Here is a 17,815-nt window from a genome sequence, read left to right as displayed (position 1 = left end):
ATTTAACCTATCATATAACTTTCGGAAAGTAAAATAAACAATGTGTTTCAAGTTGTCTTTATGAGGGGAAGCCTGGGTCATCCCCCTTCTAACAAGACCTTTTGCTATTCAATTTGTAATTGTACCACATTTCTCTTGTTGACATGGTTTCACAGCACTCTTCGTTCCAGGCTAAAGCTTCCTGTCATGACTTTAGGGCATCCTATTTGAAATAACTGGACCTTCTGACCTGGCAATCTGCTAAGACCTTTTTGGATAGCTGAACTGTAGATAAAAATCTTCCAGGGAAGTAGGTGTGGGCAGGATGTGCGGTTTCCCTGCCTCTCATTTGAAGGCTGATTCAGTTAATTTTTCATAAATAGTCTCTTACAGTAAAAGTTGCATCCCACAGTGTTTTATGTGAAATTGGAAATTCCATGCTAACTGCTGATCTTCAGTGTGAGCTGAGATGAGAGCACTGTCTTTCTGAATGGTACAGAAATGCAGAGCAGGTAAACTATGCCCCCTATTGTAGCCTAAATCCAGCTCCCTCTACTAGTGACCTTGAAAACTTGAATCAGCTATAACAACAACACAGAGTAGAGAATGCACTTGTTTACCAAATAACCTGGAACTGAGCCAGGAAGATTTAACACATGCCTCAGTTGGCTCTGAATGTATGCACAGCAGCCTGAACCGGGGAAAATATTTCTAAACTTTTAGTGATATAACACACAGATTCTTTCCCTGACATTCCAGGCTAGCCACTGTCTGAGTTAACAGTCTGCAAAACATCTGGGGTATATGTTTCTGGAAAAAATCCTTTGTACGATTCTCTCTGGTCTGATCACTATAAACTCTGGCTTCTAGAGTCTCTGTAGTCAGATTACCTGTAGGGCTGGGGAAGCTGTCCCATAGCACTGAACATTAACTGAACTGAACTGAATACAGTTTAATTTCTCTCCTCAACCATCTATATAGGGCCATTTGGGAACAAAGCACAGAGCAGAGGAAGATTCAAACATGAATCAAATGCACATGTTGTTACTGAAAAATTACTTTCTCTCTAGAAAAATAGAGGCTTATTTTGTCTCAATCCCTGTTTTTCTCTTGTATGATACTCCAGGTCTGTAGGTCAGTGGAAACAGAGCCGGCATCTAAGATTTGAGGATTAAAATTAAGTACAATATCTCACCATTTGGCTTATCCATGGCAACTGAATCTAGGTGGCAAAGTGTTCTCATCATTCTGAGATGTCTTCTGCTACATTTCTCCAGCTAAAAAGCTAGGAAAAAATCTTGAGGACAGATATGCTTACATTACTTGACTCAGAGAAGTTTTTCTAATAGAATAAGAAATTCTAGATCACCTCAGCATTTTAAGTTTATATCACCTTGGGTGATAATGTCTCTTTTAAGTACAATTCAATCTCTTTATTAATCACTGACTAATTCTTTATTAGGTTTATATCATACTTACACAAAAAAAGACTTGAGGAAAAAAATATGAACACAAATATTATAAGTGAAGGTCTTCTCATTTTTTGCTGCTTTATTAAAGGAGCAGAGCTCATAGAGAGGGGACAAGAATCTGGTTACTGAGGAACTTCTGTTGTAGAAGACACGGCACCATTAGGAGCACAAAATCTCAGGCAGGACCAGCCACATAATCTGTGAGTCCCATGTTTAAAAATTACTAAGTGAACTGGAGATGTAGGTCAGTGGTACAGTGCTTGCTTGCCTACCATGCAGAAGGCCCTGGGTTCTATCCCAGCACCACAAAATAACAATGAAACTAATTAACGAAAGATAAATTTCTAAGAAATCTAAGAGAGTGGATAGCAGAGTATTAAACCAAGTGTGAGGCCTTTCCAAAGTGTGGGACCCTATGTGACTACATAGGCCACATACCTATGAAACTGACCAAACCAGTCTACTTCGGCTTAAATCCTGGTTTTGCCACTTACTAGGAATGTGATCCTGGAGAAGTCATTTGTAAAATGGGGATAATAATAGTCTCTAGTCTCTAGTAGTCTCATCACGTTTTTATTAGCTTAAGTAAGACAATATTTGAAAAGTGCTTAGAAGAGTATCTGGCATATAGCACATACATTATCAATGTATATAGTAAATATAGATGGTAGCAGGACTAAGTACAGTCAAAATGACGGAGAAAGCTACTTAAACGTTTTAAACAGTGTTTTGAGTTTAGATTCCTGGTAAGTAGAATTATGTTTTTATTACTACAACAATGGTCACATTTTAATATATTTTAACAATTAAAAAAGAGATTTAAGAAGATACTGTGGATTGAGGCCAACTACTCATAAAATAAGACTGAAGAATGAAAAAAAAATGCTGGTTTATGCTCAAGGTTCTGGAAGCCTGTGGAGTGCAAATTGTCATGAAGCCAATTTAATATTACTGCTTCCTTTATGCCGAAAGAACTCACTGGGGACATCACTGCTTCCATACAGGAAATAAAGTCTGTTGTTTCTGAAAAAAAAAAAAAATAAGAAATATCTTTTTCTTTTCTTTATATAAATCAGAAAACTTTTTTTTTTTTAAAGCTATAGAACAGGAAATGTTGTTAATCACACAAACTATATTTAGATTGAGGGGAAAAAATACCACTATTTACAGTCAAAAGAAAGCTTGCAGGTAGTACTACATACTTTTATCTAAAAGTTACTTGATATATAGAGGCATAAACTTTTGATGGGTACTGTTTATTAATATCTGTCATAAGAGAAGCCTCAGGTTCTTCACTGAATTATCTGTACATTTTTTACTCATGACCATCAATAATTCTCAGGACTTTCAGAAGACTTTACCATAAACATTTTATGGTAATTATTATTAAATGCAAAATTCTAAAGTAACTTGCCATTTGTCAAACAATTCGCCCCAGGTACACAGATTTGGGATACTTCTCCTTAAGAGTCGGCCACTGAACAATGAAGTGATCTGAGAGATGAAACAGAATCTTCCCAGAGAGGGATAAAGTTTCTACTCGGCAGATGCTCTCAACATAGACGATGATCACTTTCTTCACTCCTAGTATTCCAAGGAGAAGGGCAGATATGCAGATAGGAATACATGTTCCTGGTCCATTACACAACACCTTAAAAAAATGGTGAAAGTCAAATTAAAATACAGAAGACTAATTTAAGTGATGCATTCTATATTAAGAACAGTCTGATCTTCATGGGGATTTATTAGTCCAATAAGTCTTTCCTTGTGAAGAACCAGGATGTAGCAAACTGTGTGTTGAAGCCTCTGCACTGAGGAGCCCTGTGGAGATGTACCGTCTTGTTGTTCGTGCTTACCAACTGTGTGACTTGGGGCAAATAACTTAACCTCTAACTTCTAGCCCAGTGCCTGGGGCTCACTCAGCACTCAGGGGACAGATGCATGTGTTGCTCTTCTCTACTTCATGGATCTTGAATGTCAAACAAATATAAAGAAAACAGATATAATAAACAGATTCATTTAGTTTTCTTTCCTGTATTAACTTGATCCTGATATAGGAGAGAACATCTTTAAGTGACTATGACATAGGATATTTTTGTAGGATGTGAAATCATTTGGGGGTTTCAGCCTACATGAGATATTCAAGAGAGGGCTATCACATGAATTAGACTTTCCCTTGAGAGGATTTATTGTATGCCTGTTATATGGAAGAGTTTTAACATTTTTGGAATTCTGCTAATTTTTATAGAAAGCCAATGGTTAAAAAATAGTTGAATAATCTAACAAGGGAAATAAAAATTCAACTCATAGAGCAACTGCAAAGAATTTTTATGTCTTTGAGGAAATGAGAGAAAACCTATTTCATAAAATTGTTGGTAAGATAATTTATTACTATTTTCAGAGGAAAAAATTTATACAATATCTTAATTATATGTTCCTGTTGACTAAATTAGTAAAACCTAATAAGGCATTTTACGTCACAAACCATAAAACAGGAGGTTTGTGGTTGTCTGTAACATGCCTATTGAGCATGATCTAAAATGGCACATGATCTTTACAGTACATAGTCCACAAAACTTATCAGACATCAGAGAATCTGACAGTGGGAAGGGTCTTCAGATACAATGTTTAGCCATCCCAGCATTTTAGGGGTTCTCCCAGACTGACCAATGACAGAGAAACAGACATCCTGACTCCCTGTGAACATGGTCAGAACTATAAAAGTTCGATAAAGGTCATCTGGTCCAGGCTCCATGGAGGAACCCATTCACACAGCTTTGGGAAGAGACAGTTTTAGGTGGGATCTTCCTATCTTCACTGTAAACCCCCTTTCTTTCATGCAGAACATTTATAGAGTCTTTCTCTTGAATTACAGCAACTCAATGCTGCCTTCCAGACATATCTTTAATTTCCCCTATGATTTTTCTTTCTTCTTTTCTTTCTTTCCTCCTCCACCCCCCAACCTTTCCTTTCAAGACAGTATCTTACTAACTTGCCCAGGCTGGTATTGAACTGGCAAGCCTTCTGCCTCAGTCTCCTGAGTAGCTGGGAGTATAGGCAGATGCCACTAAGCCCAGCTATAACCTTTGTTAATAGACTTTCAAGATAAGTCATAGAACAGTTGGGAGAGCAGTGTTAGAGAGCAAACTAGTTCTGTGACCTTGGCCAACAGAAGTAATGACAATCACCAGCCTTATTTATAAACAACTCACTATGGTCAGTTACTGTACTAAAATACTTTACATGTTCTATTTTAATTAATTCTCATGGAAATCAATGAAACATGTTTTATTAGTTCTTTTTTGCAGATGAGGAAAGTGAGGCACACAGAGATTGGGCAAGTTGTCTGATCACGTGTTTAGGAGATGAAGAAACTACATTGCTTCAGGGCACTTTTTTTCCTATGTGAATCAGTTATCCTATCTAAAAAACCAAGGTGGGGTGGGATGGATGGGTAGGACTGAACTAAAATAACTTCCCTGACAGTTTCAGGATTCTATGATTCTATAATTAATTTGCATCTAATTTGTCTTACGTCTCAATTACAGACTTGTTCTAAATTCTTCAAGGCTTAGAATTCTAAAAATGTGGACATTCTGGACTATGTAGGTAGTTTGTTTTTAGTGTGAAGCCTGTCCAGTGCATCACAGGATGTTTAGCAGCATCCCTGGCCCCTGTCCACAAGATTCCAGTAGTCGAGACAATCAAGAATTACTCCAAGCACTGCCAAATGTCTCTGGTTGACAACCACTGTATTAATGTATTTCCTAATCCTTGGATTATTTGTGTTGCTCTTCTCAATCTTCTTTTTAATAGTACAGAACAAAATAAAAACTACAGTTAAATAAGAATATAAGGACTGCTTGTTGAATCTTGAATGTCACAAAAAATCTTCATATTTACTGCTTTTTAAAAATGTATATATCCATATGTGTTCATTTCAACAACTGGTTGACCCCCTATACACAAGCTATATATACATTGATGGAGATGATGGTACAAGATTGGGTATTGGTGGGAGACACATCAACAACCTGGGACAGAACAAAAGTAGAAACTGTTAAGGTAAAAGTAGAAATTAAAAATAATTTTTCTTGCTTATCTCAGTTCTATGTTTCCATATTTTGAGACACCTTACTATGAAAGTCCCAGCTACGATAAAACCACAGAATCACAAACCGAGAATTGAAAAAAAAGGGGTGGGTGGATGTGTATGTAGTTCAGTAGTAGAACACTTGTCTAGCATGTACTGCGTGATCCTCAGCACTATCAGAAAGAAAAAAAGCCAACTAATCTTAAGGAAAACCACTTTTAATCAAGCACAGGTTTTAACTTTGAGTTGCAGAAAGCAAATTAAATTAAAAAAATGTGGGTTGTGAAGTTTTTGTTATTCAAAGAAACATACCAGAGCGACTTAGTCCAAGCATCAAACAAAAATGTTCATTGAGACAGCCTGGATAAAGATGATGTTAAACAACATTAAGGTTGGATATGTCTCTTTAATTTTAATAAACAAAACAAAGCAAAGCAATTTTTCTTCATATTTTCATTTCTGAAGACATACATTCTTAATGAATACAGGACCACTGCCCTGGCCATCTCTCTTCCTCATTACTCTGTAAGCTACTTATAGATAGGGTCCATTTCTAGAACAATCTATACTCTGCATGTAGAACAAAATAGGCTGGAAAAAAAAGTGAAGGATAGAAAAGAGCAAGTGGGTAACGAAACAGTGAATCTTTCTTTGCCTATCCTATATGGAGTCCAACACCATCCCCCCTTTGATAGACCATTTGAAACTCTACCATATATACTTAACATAAACACCTGACTGCCATAATGTCTGTTAACTCACAGTTTTTATTTATTCCTTCAATCATCCCACATCTGTACACCTTTTTCTTACGAGAACCACTACATCCCTTGCTCCCAATTTAGGTGTTCGAATCCTCATCTGACTAATATGAGAGGACACATGACTCCTGTCTGACCAATCACAGCATCAAAAGTCTCCAGTTCAGGGAAGAGTACATAATCCAGTCAGAAACTCATACACTTAGTAGGCCATTTGCTGGGGCTTCTGAGAGAGCAGCACCTTTTTTATTGGTCTGGAACCCAGGAGGATGTGAACCTGGCACTGTTAACATTTTGCTTGTGACCATGTGGAGAGCTTGAAAATGAAGCCACTACAAAGCGGAGAGCAGAGAGATGAAGACAGGCCATGTCTGAAAGGCAGTATTTAAGATCCATGAACCCAGCTGTGCTTGAAGGAAACCAGATCTCTCTGTAGACTTGTCAGGTATGTGAGGGAATACATTCCATTTTTGCTTAAGCCATTCTGAATCAGGATTTCTGCCACTGGCAATAAAGAGCATACTAATTGACACAGTCCTTTGTCTACCTCTGACTGGCTCTGACCATCCGTGACACTAACCAGTAGGTACTCAATAGTATCTGTTGGATGAATTATCAAATCAATAAACAAACTTCTCCCAGAGCGGGAAGTCTAAGAGATGTACTAAAGATAATGTAAGTCATGGGTCTAGAAAACAGGAGGACAGGGGTTATATACTACAAACAGGAAGTCAGGGTTGTAGATGAAGACAGATCAAGGATTAAGAACATTTATAACAGGACTGCTGTTCTGTAGATTTGGGTCACCACAGGTCAAGTCCCATTGGCTGAAACATTTGCATGTATGAAAAGACATATTTAACTTGAATAGTCTGAACTAAATTCCTTATCCAGTAGAACCCCCACCCCCCCCTCACAGAATCTGGGCCAAGACTTTTGAGATCTGGGTTGGTTATAGGTCAGAGATCATGTACTTGAAGATGAGCCAAGAGAAAACATGGGAAGGTGAGGCTAATAGCCATGCAGAGCAAAACTAAAAATACTGGATAAAAGTAATTCAATCATCCATTTTGGTCTCTTTATCTTCTAGCCATATGTTTTCCCTGGTTGATCAACTCCAAGTGATACGTGTATGAAAAATGATAAAAGGCACTTGATTTCCAAGAACAATATTTTCTGAATTTCCACAGATGGTAGATGACTGAAGGATTCAGGAGCTTTCTCAGTTCCTTATCTGTGGTGCCTTTGTAGTGTACTTCTCAGCCTGTAACCAAATAGCCTTGAAAGTCTATGGCCATAACATGATGAACAAGCCTGATCTTACTAATTTCAAACGGGCTATTTTACCCTTATATGGGAAACAGGGCCCGTATTAAGTTGGTAGTTCATTTCCTTACCCTGAAGTTCTATCATAAAAAATAAATACATAAATAAAATAAAAACTTAAAACTTTTTTGTCAGAAGGGTCAGCACAGTGACTCTGGAGACTGAAGTGGGAGTATCACAAGTTTGAGACTAGCCTCAACAATTTAGTGAGGGCTCAGTGGTAAAGTACTCCTGGATTCAATCCCCGGTTCCAAAAAATAAAATTAGACCATGCCTGCTTAGCATTATTGTTAAAGACCATCGTCAGGCAAACCATTGTTTTCCCAACCTTCTACTTTCAGTTGAGGAAACTCAATCTTTCAGTTTTCCTGTTCTCTGAACCAAATGGTCCAAGTGACGATTTCCTGCCTTCTTGGTCTTTTTTTGTTTGTTTTCATTGTATTTTCAAGCCACTAAAATGTTTTCACCAAGGTCTTTGAACCCTACAAATCCAGTATTTTTTCCTTTTGTTTTCTCCACACTCTATATTAAGCAGAGCTCTCAGAAGCAGAGATCCAAAGCTAGATGCAGTCTCAAAGAATCATATAGTTCAATCTACTCCCTTTAGTTTGAGGAGGAAGGGAAGAGATTGACATTTACTGGGCACCCACTACTTGCTAGGCACAGAGCCTAAAGTGAGGCATTTTGCATAATTATAGTAGTTTCTCTTTTATCTGTGGGTACATGTTCCAAGACATCCAGTGGATGCTAGAAACCACAGACAGTAATGAACTCGCTATATGCTATGCTTTTCCTATATACACATAACACATGACAAAGTTTAATTCATAAATTAGGCACAGTAAAAGGTTACCAACAACTAATAATAAAATAGAACAATTATAGCAATATACTGTAGACCTTAGCAACCCCAGAACAAAAGTTTTTTTCTTTTTTTATTAAGTCAAAACTTTTACCTTTTTACTCAAAGGAAACACTTTATGGCTTCTCTTTGGCATATCAAAAATATTAGCATCACAGCTCATGAGATTTGGGGCCAAATTTAAGAAAAATAAGTGTTTTTTTAACACAAGCACTATAATATTATAACAGTAATTGTGATAACAAAGGGGGCCACTAAGTCATTATTAGGGGGAAGTGTATACAGCATGGATACACTGGAACAAAGGGATGATTCAAGTCCTGGGCAGGACAGAAGAGGATAATGCAAGATTTGATCATGTTACTCATAACAGTACACAATTTAAAACTTATGGATTATTTCTGGAATTTTCCATTTAGTATTTTCAGACGTAGTTGACCACAAGTAACTGAAATTGCAGAAAGTGAAACCTCAGATGAGTGGGTGGGGAGGCTTCACCACATCTCATTTAAACCCTACAATATAGTCTTGTGAGGTAGATATTGCTAAAATCATTTTTTAGACACAGAGACTAAGGCACAGAGAAATTAAGTCATCTATGCAAAATCACATAGCTGGTTAGTGAGTTAGCTGATACTCAAACCCAAGCTTTTTTCAGGGTTCTCCTCTATACCACACTAGCTCACCAACCATCCTGTGTTAGTGGATAGACGTTTAAGGCAAAGAGGCTCCAGGGCAGATAATGACACAGAAAATTTAATTGAAGTTTACATCATGGCAATTGCTGTTAACATTTTATAGTTTTGATAGAGAACTCAGTGGCAGATTGTCACAAGCTATTGGACTAGGAAAGCTTTTCCAAAAATAGTGAAATAGTTAACATTTTCAAAAGAACAGGGAATATCCTTTCTAAACAGGAAGAATTGGCTTAAATTCAAAGTGATTATATAACTGACTTCTGTCAAGGAACTTTCTTAAGTAGGAAAGTGATATTTTCCCCTGTGACCCTTCTTAAATTAAAAAAAAATATTTATTAGTACATTATATTTATATATATCAATAGGGTTCATTTGACATACTCAAAAATGCATATAACATAGTTTGTTCCATTTCAATCCCTAGTATGTCCTCTTTCCCTCCCTTCCTCCCTCTCCCGATCCTTTCCTTACTTTTTGTACCTGTTATATATATATTTATATATATATATATATATATATTTTTAATATTTATTTTTTAGTTTTCGGCAGACACAACATCTTTGTTGGTATGTGGTGCTGAGGATCCAACCCGGGCCGCACGCATGCCAGACGAGCGCGCTACCGCTTGAGCCACATCCCCAGCCCCACTTGTTATATTTCTATCTTGTTGAAAGCTGCTGGTCTGCAGCTTTCCTTGAACATTTTATGTGCAGACTATTTTTGACTATAAAAAGGTTCAATCATTTTTATAGAGGATTATCTAATTCCTTAATTATGAATCAGATATATAAGGACATTTGAGAGATTCTGGTTGCCTGATGGGAGGAGGGGGAGAGGGAAGGGGGAGGGGGAGAGGGAAGGGGGAGGAGAGAGGGAGGGGGGAGGGGGAGAGGGAAGGGGGAGGGGGAGAGGGAGAGAGGGAATAGGGAAAGACGGGGAGAGGGAGGGGAAGAAGGAGTGGGAGAGGGAGAGAAATATAGAGTAAAAGGCAGATACATACATTGTACTTAAAGACAGAAATATAAATATACAGGTACAGAAAAAGATAAGTACATATACTTAAAGACAATGAAACAGAGGCAAGAAGACAGAATTTGACAAACTGAGATGCATTAATTAGCTGTGTTCCTGGTATGGTCAAAGAACATGTACTTTGGAGCCAATTTTGCATTCCACATCTTGAATAAGCTGCTAAGATCCTCCAGAAAACATGTGCTTTATTCTGTGCACTCAAGCTTTCAAAGGTTGTTTTCCTTTAATTGTCCACCACATTTTTCCAAATTCCTAGTACTCAGACCATTAGTAAGTTTCAGAAGTAGAAAATACTGCTTGCCAAAATTAGGAGTTTCTTCAAGGTTCTTATTAAAATTTAGCTCATTTATGTTAAGTATGCTTGGCTGCACCCTACTGTGGCCTCAAAAGACAAGCAGCACTGGTAGGATCTGGGGGACACAATGAGTTTACCCCAGTTTTACATCAGAGAGGATACCACTGAAGCCACCAAGTAGAGAAGCAACTCTAGATAGTGTTTCTCAGGATTTTACATCACTTTCACTCAGGGGTACTTATCAAAAATATTGTTCTAGGGGCTGTGGCTGTAGCTCAGTGGCAGAGTGCTTGCCTTGCACCTGTGAGGCACTGGGTTCGATCCTCAGCAAATAAACAAATAAAATAAAGGCATGCTATCCATCTATAACTACAAAAACAAATAAAAAAATATTGTTCTAAATCAGAATTCCCGAGCCTAGAGCCTAGGAATGTGCATCTTAAACAAGATCCCAGATGATTCTGATACATAGTAGCACTTGAACACCTCTGTTCTCTACTACAGGAAGTGGCCAGCAATCTTTAGGCATGCCTTTCCAGTCTGTTTTTATTCCTGCAAAAGGGGTCTGTGTATGCTAAGGCGGAAAGCAACAGTGAAGAGTAAAGGTACTGGTGAGCCATGCTCTTGACTTGATCAAAACCACTCTGGGGACAAGCAGCCCAGCTGAGCAACTCTTGAGGGGCTAACATTAAATGAGTCCAAGGTTCCCAGTACCAGAGAGAACTGCCCGATATTGGGAAGCTCAGCCAGAGCACCTCTCCCTCTGTTAAGACTTCTACTTCTCTCTTAGAAAGCAAGTATTCCTGGGAGAAGTCCTATCTTTAGGACTAACAGTTCCTTAATTATCTGCTAATGACTTTTTTAAAGAGAAGCTGGGCAACCTACTATTGGGTCCTCTCTCAACCTGTGTGTGTTAACTCTCTTTTCTTCCCACTTGGAAAAATCCTACTCTTTTACATTCAAAAAACAAAACAAATCAACAAAAACAAAAACAAAGAGGAGCAGCTGATGGTATTCACAGAATTTGGGCATAACACAGAGAAGGCACATGATGGTGGAGACAGGAAGACATTAATATGGAGGTGGCAGGTGATAAGGTACCACATCTTTGCCACTCAAAGTCAAGGTGTCCCATCCTTGCTAAAAGAGCAAGAAGGGAATGGTTTGCTGCTCATGCTTGGTATCACACACTACCTGGGATTTTAAGGAAGTAATGGCTGGGTAAGCAGGGCCTTATTGGCAGGGCTCAGTCTGTAAGCAGCAGTAGACTGAAGCCTCTGCCAGAGTAGTCTTAAAACAGGTGCAACAGGTTTTAATCCAGTAGGTAATTCAGGAAATATCTTGTCTGACCAAGATTATTAAGGAAAAGATTCTCAGTCACTGTAGTGAGAATACTAAACTTCCAGGTTTTCAAGTTCAATTACTGAACCTCCTGTCTCTTGAAAACAATAGCTTCTGCCTAATTGCAATCAAGATGGAATATCTAAGGTATTGACAGTCCAAGGGAAAGACAGTGGTGAGAACATGGACTCTGTGCCAGAATACCTGGGATGGATTCCTGGTTTCATTGCTTCCTGTGTGACATTGGCTAGTTATTTTACCTCTCTCTGCCTGTTTCCTCATCTGGAAAATGAGTACTTGAATGGTGCTTCCCCATGGAGGGAGGTAACATCTGCAAAGCACTTGGATCACAGCCAGTTCCAAATGTATATTTGCTACTGTTATTCTTAGTTTCTCTGTCTTAGGGCTGCCTTATGACAAAACCAAAAGATGGTTCTGAGAGTTGAATTGGGAACAGAATCTTTGCAGCTTATGTATGGCTGATGTTCTTTCAAGAATGACAGTGGCTCTTTTGATTAAATTGCAGTCTTCCTTTCTCTTGTAAATCCTGCTGAGGGTACTGCTGCTGGGCCACAGTCCAGGCATCTTCTATTGGGGCAGAAGGTTCTCAGGTTCTCTTTTGATGGTCTTTTAAGGGAAAAAGAGGTGGGGATTAGAGAATAAGCCCCTATTTTGTGTGGTTCAGCCAAAAATCATATAATGCATGCCAAATTATTTACTGGTAGAACTTCTCAGGGCAAGATTTAAAATAAAATTCTGTTAAAGAATTTGGACAGCCCATTCTAGGGTATAAAATGGAATTATCTCACCCAGAATTAAATCACACTTCCTGAGTCTGACAGTGTTTCCAGGGAGAGTAAGTGTCATGCCGGCTTCAATGCCACGCAACCCATTGTTGTTCATGACTCCTACCTCCACTGGCCGTCTAACCCCATTCAGCGTTCTCTACCAGCCCACCATGGTATGAGTCTTTGAAATTGAGAGCTGGGTCTGAAAACAAAACCAGGCCCCTTTTGGTTGGGGGAAATGTTGACAGTTGGAAGGCATGAAAGGGAACAGAAAGGAAGGTACTCACAAGTTTGACAGACACTAACTTAAATGTTAATGATAAGCAAGTGTGTTAAAATCCAAGCTGTAATTCTAAAAACCACCACCACCTCATTACTCTGGGTTGTCTCATGTCTATGTCTTTATTATGAAATTTATTCATGATTTCAGTGGTCATATCCTGAGCAGGACAGCATAGTATAATTATTAGACATTGTTATTATAGTCTCAGATTTTCTGGGTTTGAACCTAGTCTCTGCTGCCTAGCTAACAAACTTTGGGCAAGTCAATCTTCTTTCTTATGCCCCAGTTTTCTTATTTGCAAAATGGGGATAAAAATGGCAGGTAACTAACTTATAGAGTTGCTAAATAAATTAGTATATATAAGGTATTACAGTGGTACGTAGCATTTTTCTTGGCACTAAGACCTGGGAAGATGAGTTAAGTTACCAGGAGGCTTACAATCCAGCAATGTGGTATTGCATTCAGCCCTTATCATGTGCTTTGTACAAAAACAGGTGCCAAAAAAGTTTCAAGGGAAGCCTGCAGAAATTGTTCCTTCACTGTTAAATGTCCAAAAGCGCTAGGCATTTTAATATCACAATACCTCAGAAAACACTTGGTTTTATACAAATATGAACAAAAGCTTTTATAATATTCCTCTACTTATATACTCACTCATCAATTCTGAGAGTCTCTAAAAACTATGAAATAGAAGGAAATGCTTCAGTCTTTAAATAGGAAAAAAATAGGCTTTCCTTGTTTCATGTAATCATTTATAAAAACTTAAAAAGCATGTGCTAACCATTGATGTACCCAATAATGCTCTGCTATGAGGGGCACAGAGTGCTAAGTCCAATAAACGTAACTTTTGGATAATATATAGATAGGAAAGGGTGAACAAAGAATATTATAGGTATTCTAAAGTCATAAAATCTGTCCCATTTTCTTCCCTTCCACTCTCCAAAAGAGTATTCACCAGCCTTCTTGTTCACTGTTTTTAGACCCTTGATTTAAAATCTGAAAGTTCTTATAATATCCTATAAAGACAGACTACAAAGAGAGAACTCATTCCAGGGATCAAATTCCCTCTGTCCCAGGTAATTTAAGGCCAAAGAAGGATGCAATTTTAAAAAGTCAAAGAAAATAAAGACATAGTCCAAAACATAAGCATCTAATTAAGTATACACTTTTGTTAGATTTTTCTTTGTAGGGGGGACAAAAAATGGGGCTTCATGTGCTTTATTTGAATGATTATACATAATTATGCATAAGACAGAAGAGTCTACACAACACACTGATATTCTTGAAAACATGTGGCCCCCAAATGTCCCCAACACATTGGCTTACTTCTTCCACCCCCTCTTCCCTCCTCTTTCTCTCTCCCCATCTATTCCTTTCTCTCTTTCTTTCTTTCAATGAAAGACAAAACTCTGGGTGATGCCATACCAGGAACTTCACCTTGCCAGGGGATTTCCTCTCTAGCTCCCTGTGGGGAAGTCCAGCTCCTCTTACTGCCCAAATACATCTCTCCTTTTTTTTTAAAATATATTTTTTTAGATGTTGATGAACCTTGGTTTAATTAATTTATTTATATGTAGTGCTGAGAATTGAACTCAGTGCCTCACACATGCTAGGCAAGTGCTCTATCACTGAGTTGCAACCCCAGCCTCTCCATCTCGCCTTTGACTCCAACTGTCAATGCCCAGGCTGGGTTCTCTATGGCAACCCTCTAATCCTGCTGGCAAAGGGCCTCTGGCAGCATTGTCATTGGAAATATTATTTTAACTGTAGAAATAGGCCTCCTATCTGATTTCCTCTTTTCCTTTCTCACCCAGACTCTACCCATTTTATTCTGAAAATCTCCTCAAAACGGGCCCTACTCTTGAATCTCCACTGCCCATACTTGGTGTGGAACCATTTTCCCTCTCATCTGGCTCACCTAGAACTCTTAGGAGCTTTCCTAGCCTCCTCCTCTCCTCTGTTTCACTCTCCACAGTGCTGCTACAAGACTTTTTCTTAAAATGCATACCTGGTCATGTCATCATTTATCTTTTTTCTTTTTCTATTTAAAATGTATTTATCTGAAAGTAATTGAACTTGCAGAAAAGTTGCATAGATGGGAAAACCAGATTTATCTATTTTAACATTTTGATCTATTTGCAATATCCTCTCTCCCCACACAAACAAAAAAATGCAATCAAACCTGAATATCTGATATACATCATGCGCTTTTTCCTTGAATATTTTATTACATATTGAGAAAATTCTTTTAATACTTAATTATCAATGTTAAATTATTATTAAATTTAACATCAGCACAAAGCTTTTAACTAATTTCTCATCCATGTTCCATTTTTGTCAACTTACCTAGTAGTATCTTCTTTCATTTTTATTTTAACTCTCCATTACAGAACCTAATCTAGCATCTGTTTAGTTAGCATGTATCTTTATTCTCCTTTAACCTGGAAGTTTCTCAACCTATTTTTTTATATGGCAATCTCTTTTTCATTTGTTATTTATTTAAAAAATAAAAAAAAGGTGCATCATTTATTTTTAGTGGATTCTTGCTGACTCCAAAATAAGGCTTAAATACCCTGGATTAAAAGTTTTTTTTTTCCCCCTAAAATTCACTATCTATACTGTTGTTCTTCATTACTGTAGTTTCAGGCTCACCTGAAATATTTTCTGTGTGATGAAGAAACTTGTAAGTATTGTTTCAATTAAAATAACAACAATAAATATAAGGAACCAAGAAATACACTCTCATAATATATTTGTAGCCATGTATTTTTGGTGACCATTCAAGCATAACCAGTTTTGTAGTTCCAAAGCAGACTAAATTGTTTAAAATGCTTTCTTGGTCCAAATTAATGAGTTTTGAAACACATAAGCCAGGATTAGCTACGAGTTGGCAAGTATGAATTAATTCAATCCATGCTTATTGAAAATCAAAAGCTTTAGGCCCAGTATTCTCACATTCAAAACAAAACAAAACTGGAGAGAGGAGGGAGAAAATAGAGCAAATTGGGGGATTCAGAAAGAGAAGAAAGGCAAAAAGAGGTAACAGGTTGATTGAATGGTCAATTCTTGCTTAACCTAACCCTGATTAAAGAATAGCAGTTAATACACAATCATTTTTTAAAAAATTGATACATTATATATAATAGTGGGATTCATTATGCCATATTTGTACATGCACATAATATAATTTGATCAATCTCATTCCCCTTTCCCTTTCCTTCTCTATCTGCTTTCTCTACTAATCTCCCTTTTATTATTGCTATTTTAGTTAGTGTATTATAATTTTATGTATGTATATGATTAACTGTGGTACATTCATGAATAAACATAGATAGCACAATGTGGTAGATTTCATTTCCCAGTACTTCCCCCACTCCCTTCCCACAACCCACTTCTAATAATCTACTGGTCTTCCTTATATTTCTGGGAGACTCTTCCCACTTTCCATCTTTTTTTTCTTTCTTTCTAGCTTCTGCATATAAAATAAAACATTCGACCCTTGATGTTCTGAGTCTGGCTTATTTCATTTGGCATTATGTTCTCCAATTGCATTCATTTATCTCCAAATGACACAATATCATTCTTCTTTATGGCCGAGTAAAACTCCATTGTGTATATATGTCACATTTTCTGTATCTATTCATCTGTGGACAACTAGGCTGGTTCCATATCTTGGCTATTGTGAACTGTATTGCTATAATCACTGGTATGCACATATCATTATAGTATGCTTTTAGTTCTTTTGGGTAAATACCAAGGAATGACATAGCTGGGAATTGTGGTTCCATTCCATTCCTAAAACTCCATATTGCTTTCCAAAGTGGTTGTGCTAATACACATTCCAACCAACAATGCACAAGTGTACCTCCCCCTTCATTCTTCCAGCCATTAATTTTTATTTGTATTCTTGATGATTGTCATTCTAACTGGAATTAGGTGAAATCTCAATGTAGTTTTTAATTGCATTTGCCTGATTAATAAAGATGTTGAACATTTTTTTTCAAATATTTGTTGGCTTGTTGTATTCCTCCTTTGAGAAGTGTCTATTTAGATATTTTGCTCATTTATTGACTGGATTATTAAGTCTTTGGTGCTGTTTTGAGTTCTTTATATATTCTGGATATTAATCACCTGTTGGAAGAGTAGCTGGCAGATTTTCCCCCATTTTGTAGGGCTCTCTTTTCATTCTTGTTTCCTTTGCTGTGGAGAAGCTTTTGAATATGTCATCCTACTTATTGATTCTTAATTTAATTTCTTGAGCTTTAGGAGTCTTAATGAGGAAGTCAGTGCCTACACCAATATGTTGGCATATTGCCCCTAAATTTTCTTCTAGCACTTAAACTTTCTGGTTTAATTCCTAGGTCTTGAATTCATTTTGAGTTGATTTTTGTGCATGGGAAAGGGGGGTGTCTATTTTCATTCTTCTATATATGGATATTTAGTTTTCTCAGGACTTATTAAAATGACTATATTTCTTCAACATATGTTTATGGCACCTTTTTTGAGGATCAGATGACTGTATCTATGTGGATTCATCTCTCTGTGTTCTATTTTAATGGCCTTCATATCTGTTTTTTGCCAATACCATGTTTTTTTTTAAATTTTTTTTAAATTTTTGTTGTTGGTTGTTCAAAACATTACATAGTTCTTGACAAATCATATTTCACACTTTGATTCAGGTGGGTTATGAACTCCCATTTTTACCCCATATACAGATTGCAGCATCACATTAGTTACACATCCACTGTTTCACATATTGCTATACTAGTGTCTGTTGTATTCTGCTGCCTTTCCTATCCTCTACTATCCCCCATCCCCTCCCCTCCCATCTTCTCTCTCTACCCCATCTACTGTAATTCATTTCTCCCCCTTGTTTTTTTTCCCC

General features: G+C 37.4%; 1 protein-coding gene across 1 annotated transcript in view; it reads right to left on the bottom strand.

Moving 5' to 3' along the window:
* Positions 1-2,008: 2,008 nt before the first annotated feature.
* Positions 2,009-17,815, bottom strand: part of Alg14 (ALG14 UDP-N-acetylglucosaminyltransferase subunit) — an 89,956-nt gene continuing 74,149 nt past the window's right edge. The window contains exons 4-5 of the mRNA XM_015500868.2: positions 2,866-3,102; positions 2,009-2,474 (exon numbers count right to left, since the gene is read on the bottom strand). Coding sequence (XP_015356354.1) covers positions 2,872-3,102 — 231 coding nt within the window. The 3' untranslated portion in view covers positions 2,009-2,474; positions 2,866-2,871. The remainder of the gene's footprint in view (positions 2,475-2,865; positions 3,103-17,815) is intronic.

This window comes from Marmota marmota, unplaced genomic scaffold, assembly GCF_001458135.2.
Source record: "Marmota marmota marmota unplaced genomic scaffold, marMar, whole genome shotgun sequence".
Taxonomy (NCBI): Eukaryota; Metazoa; Chordata; class Mammalia; order Rodentia; family Sciuridae; genus Marmota; species Marmota marmota.
The sequence above is the reverse complement of the archived record's forward strand: the minus strand, read 5'-3'. Positions and strand labels throughout refer to the sequence as shown.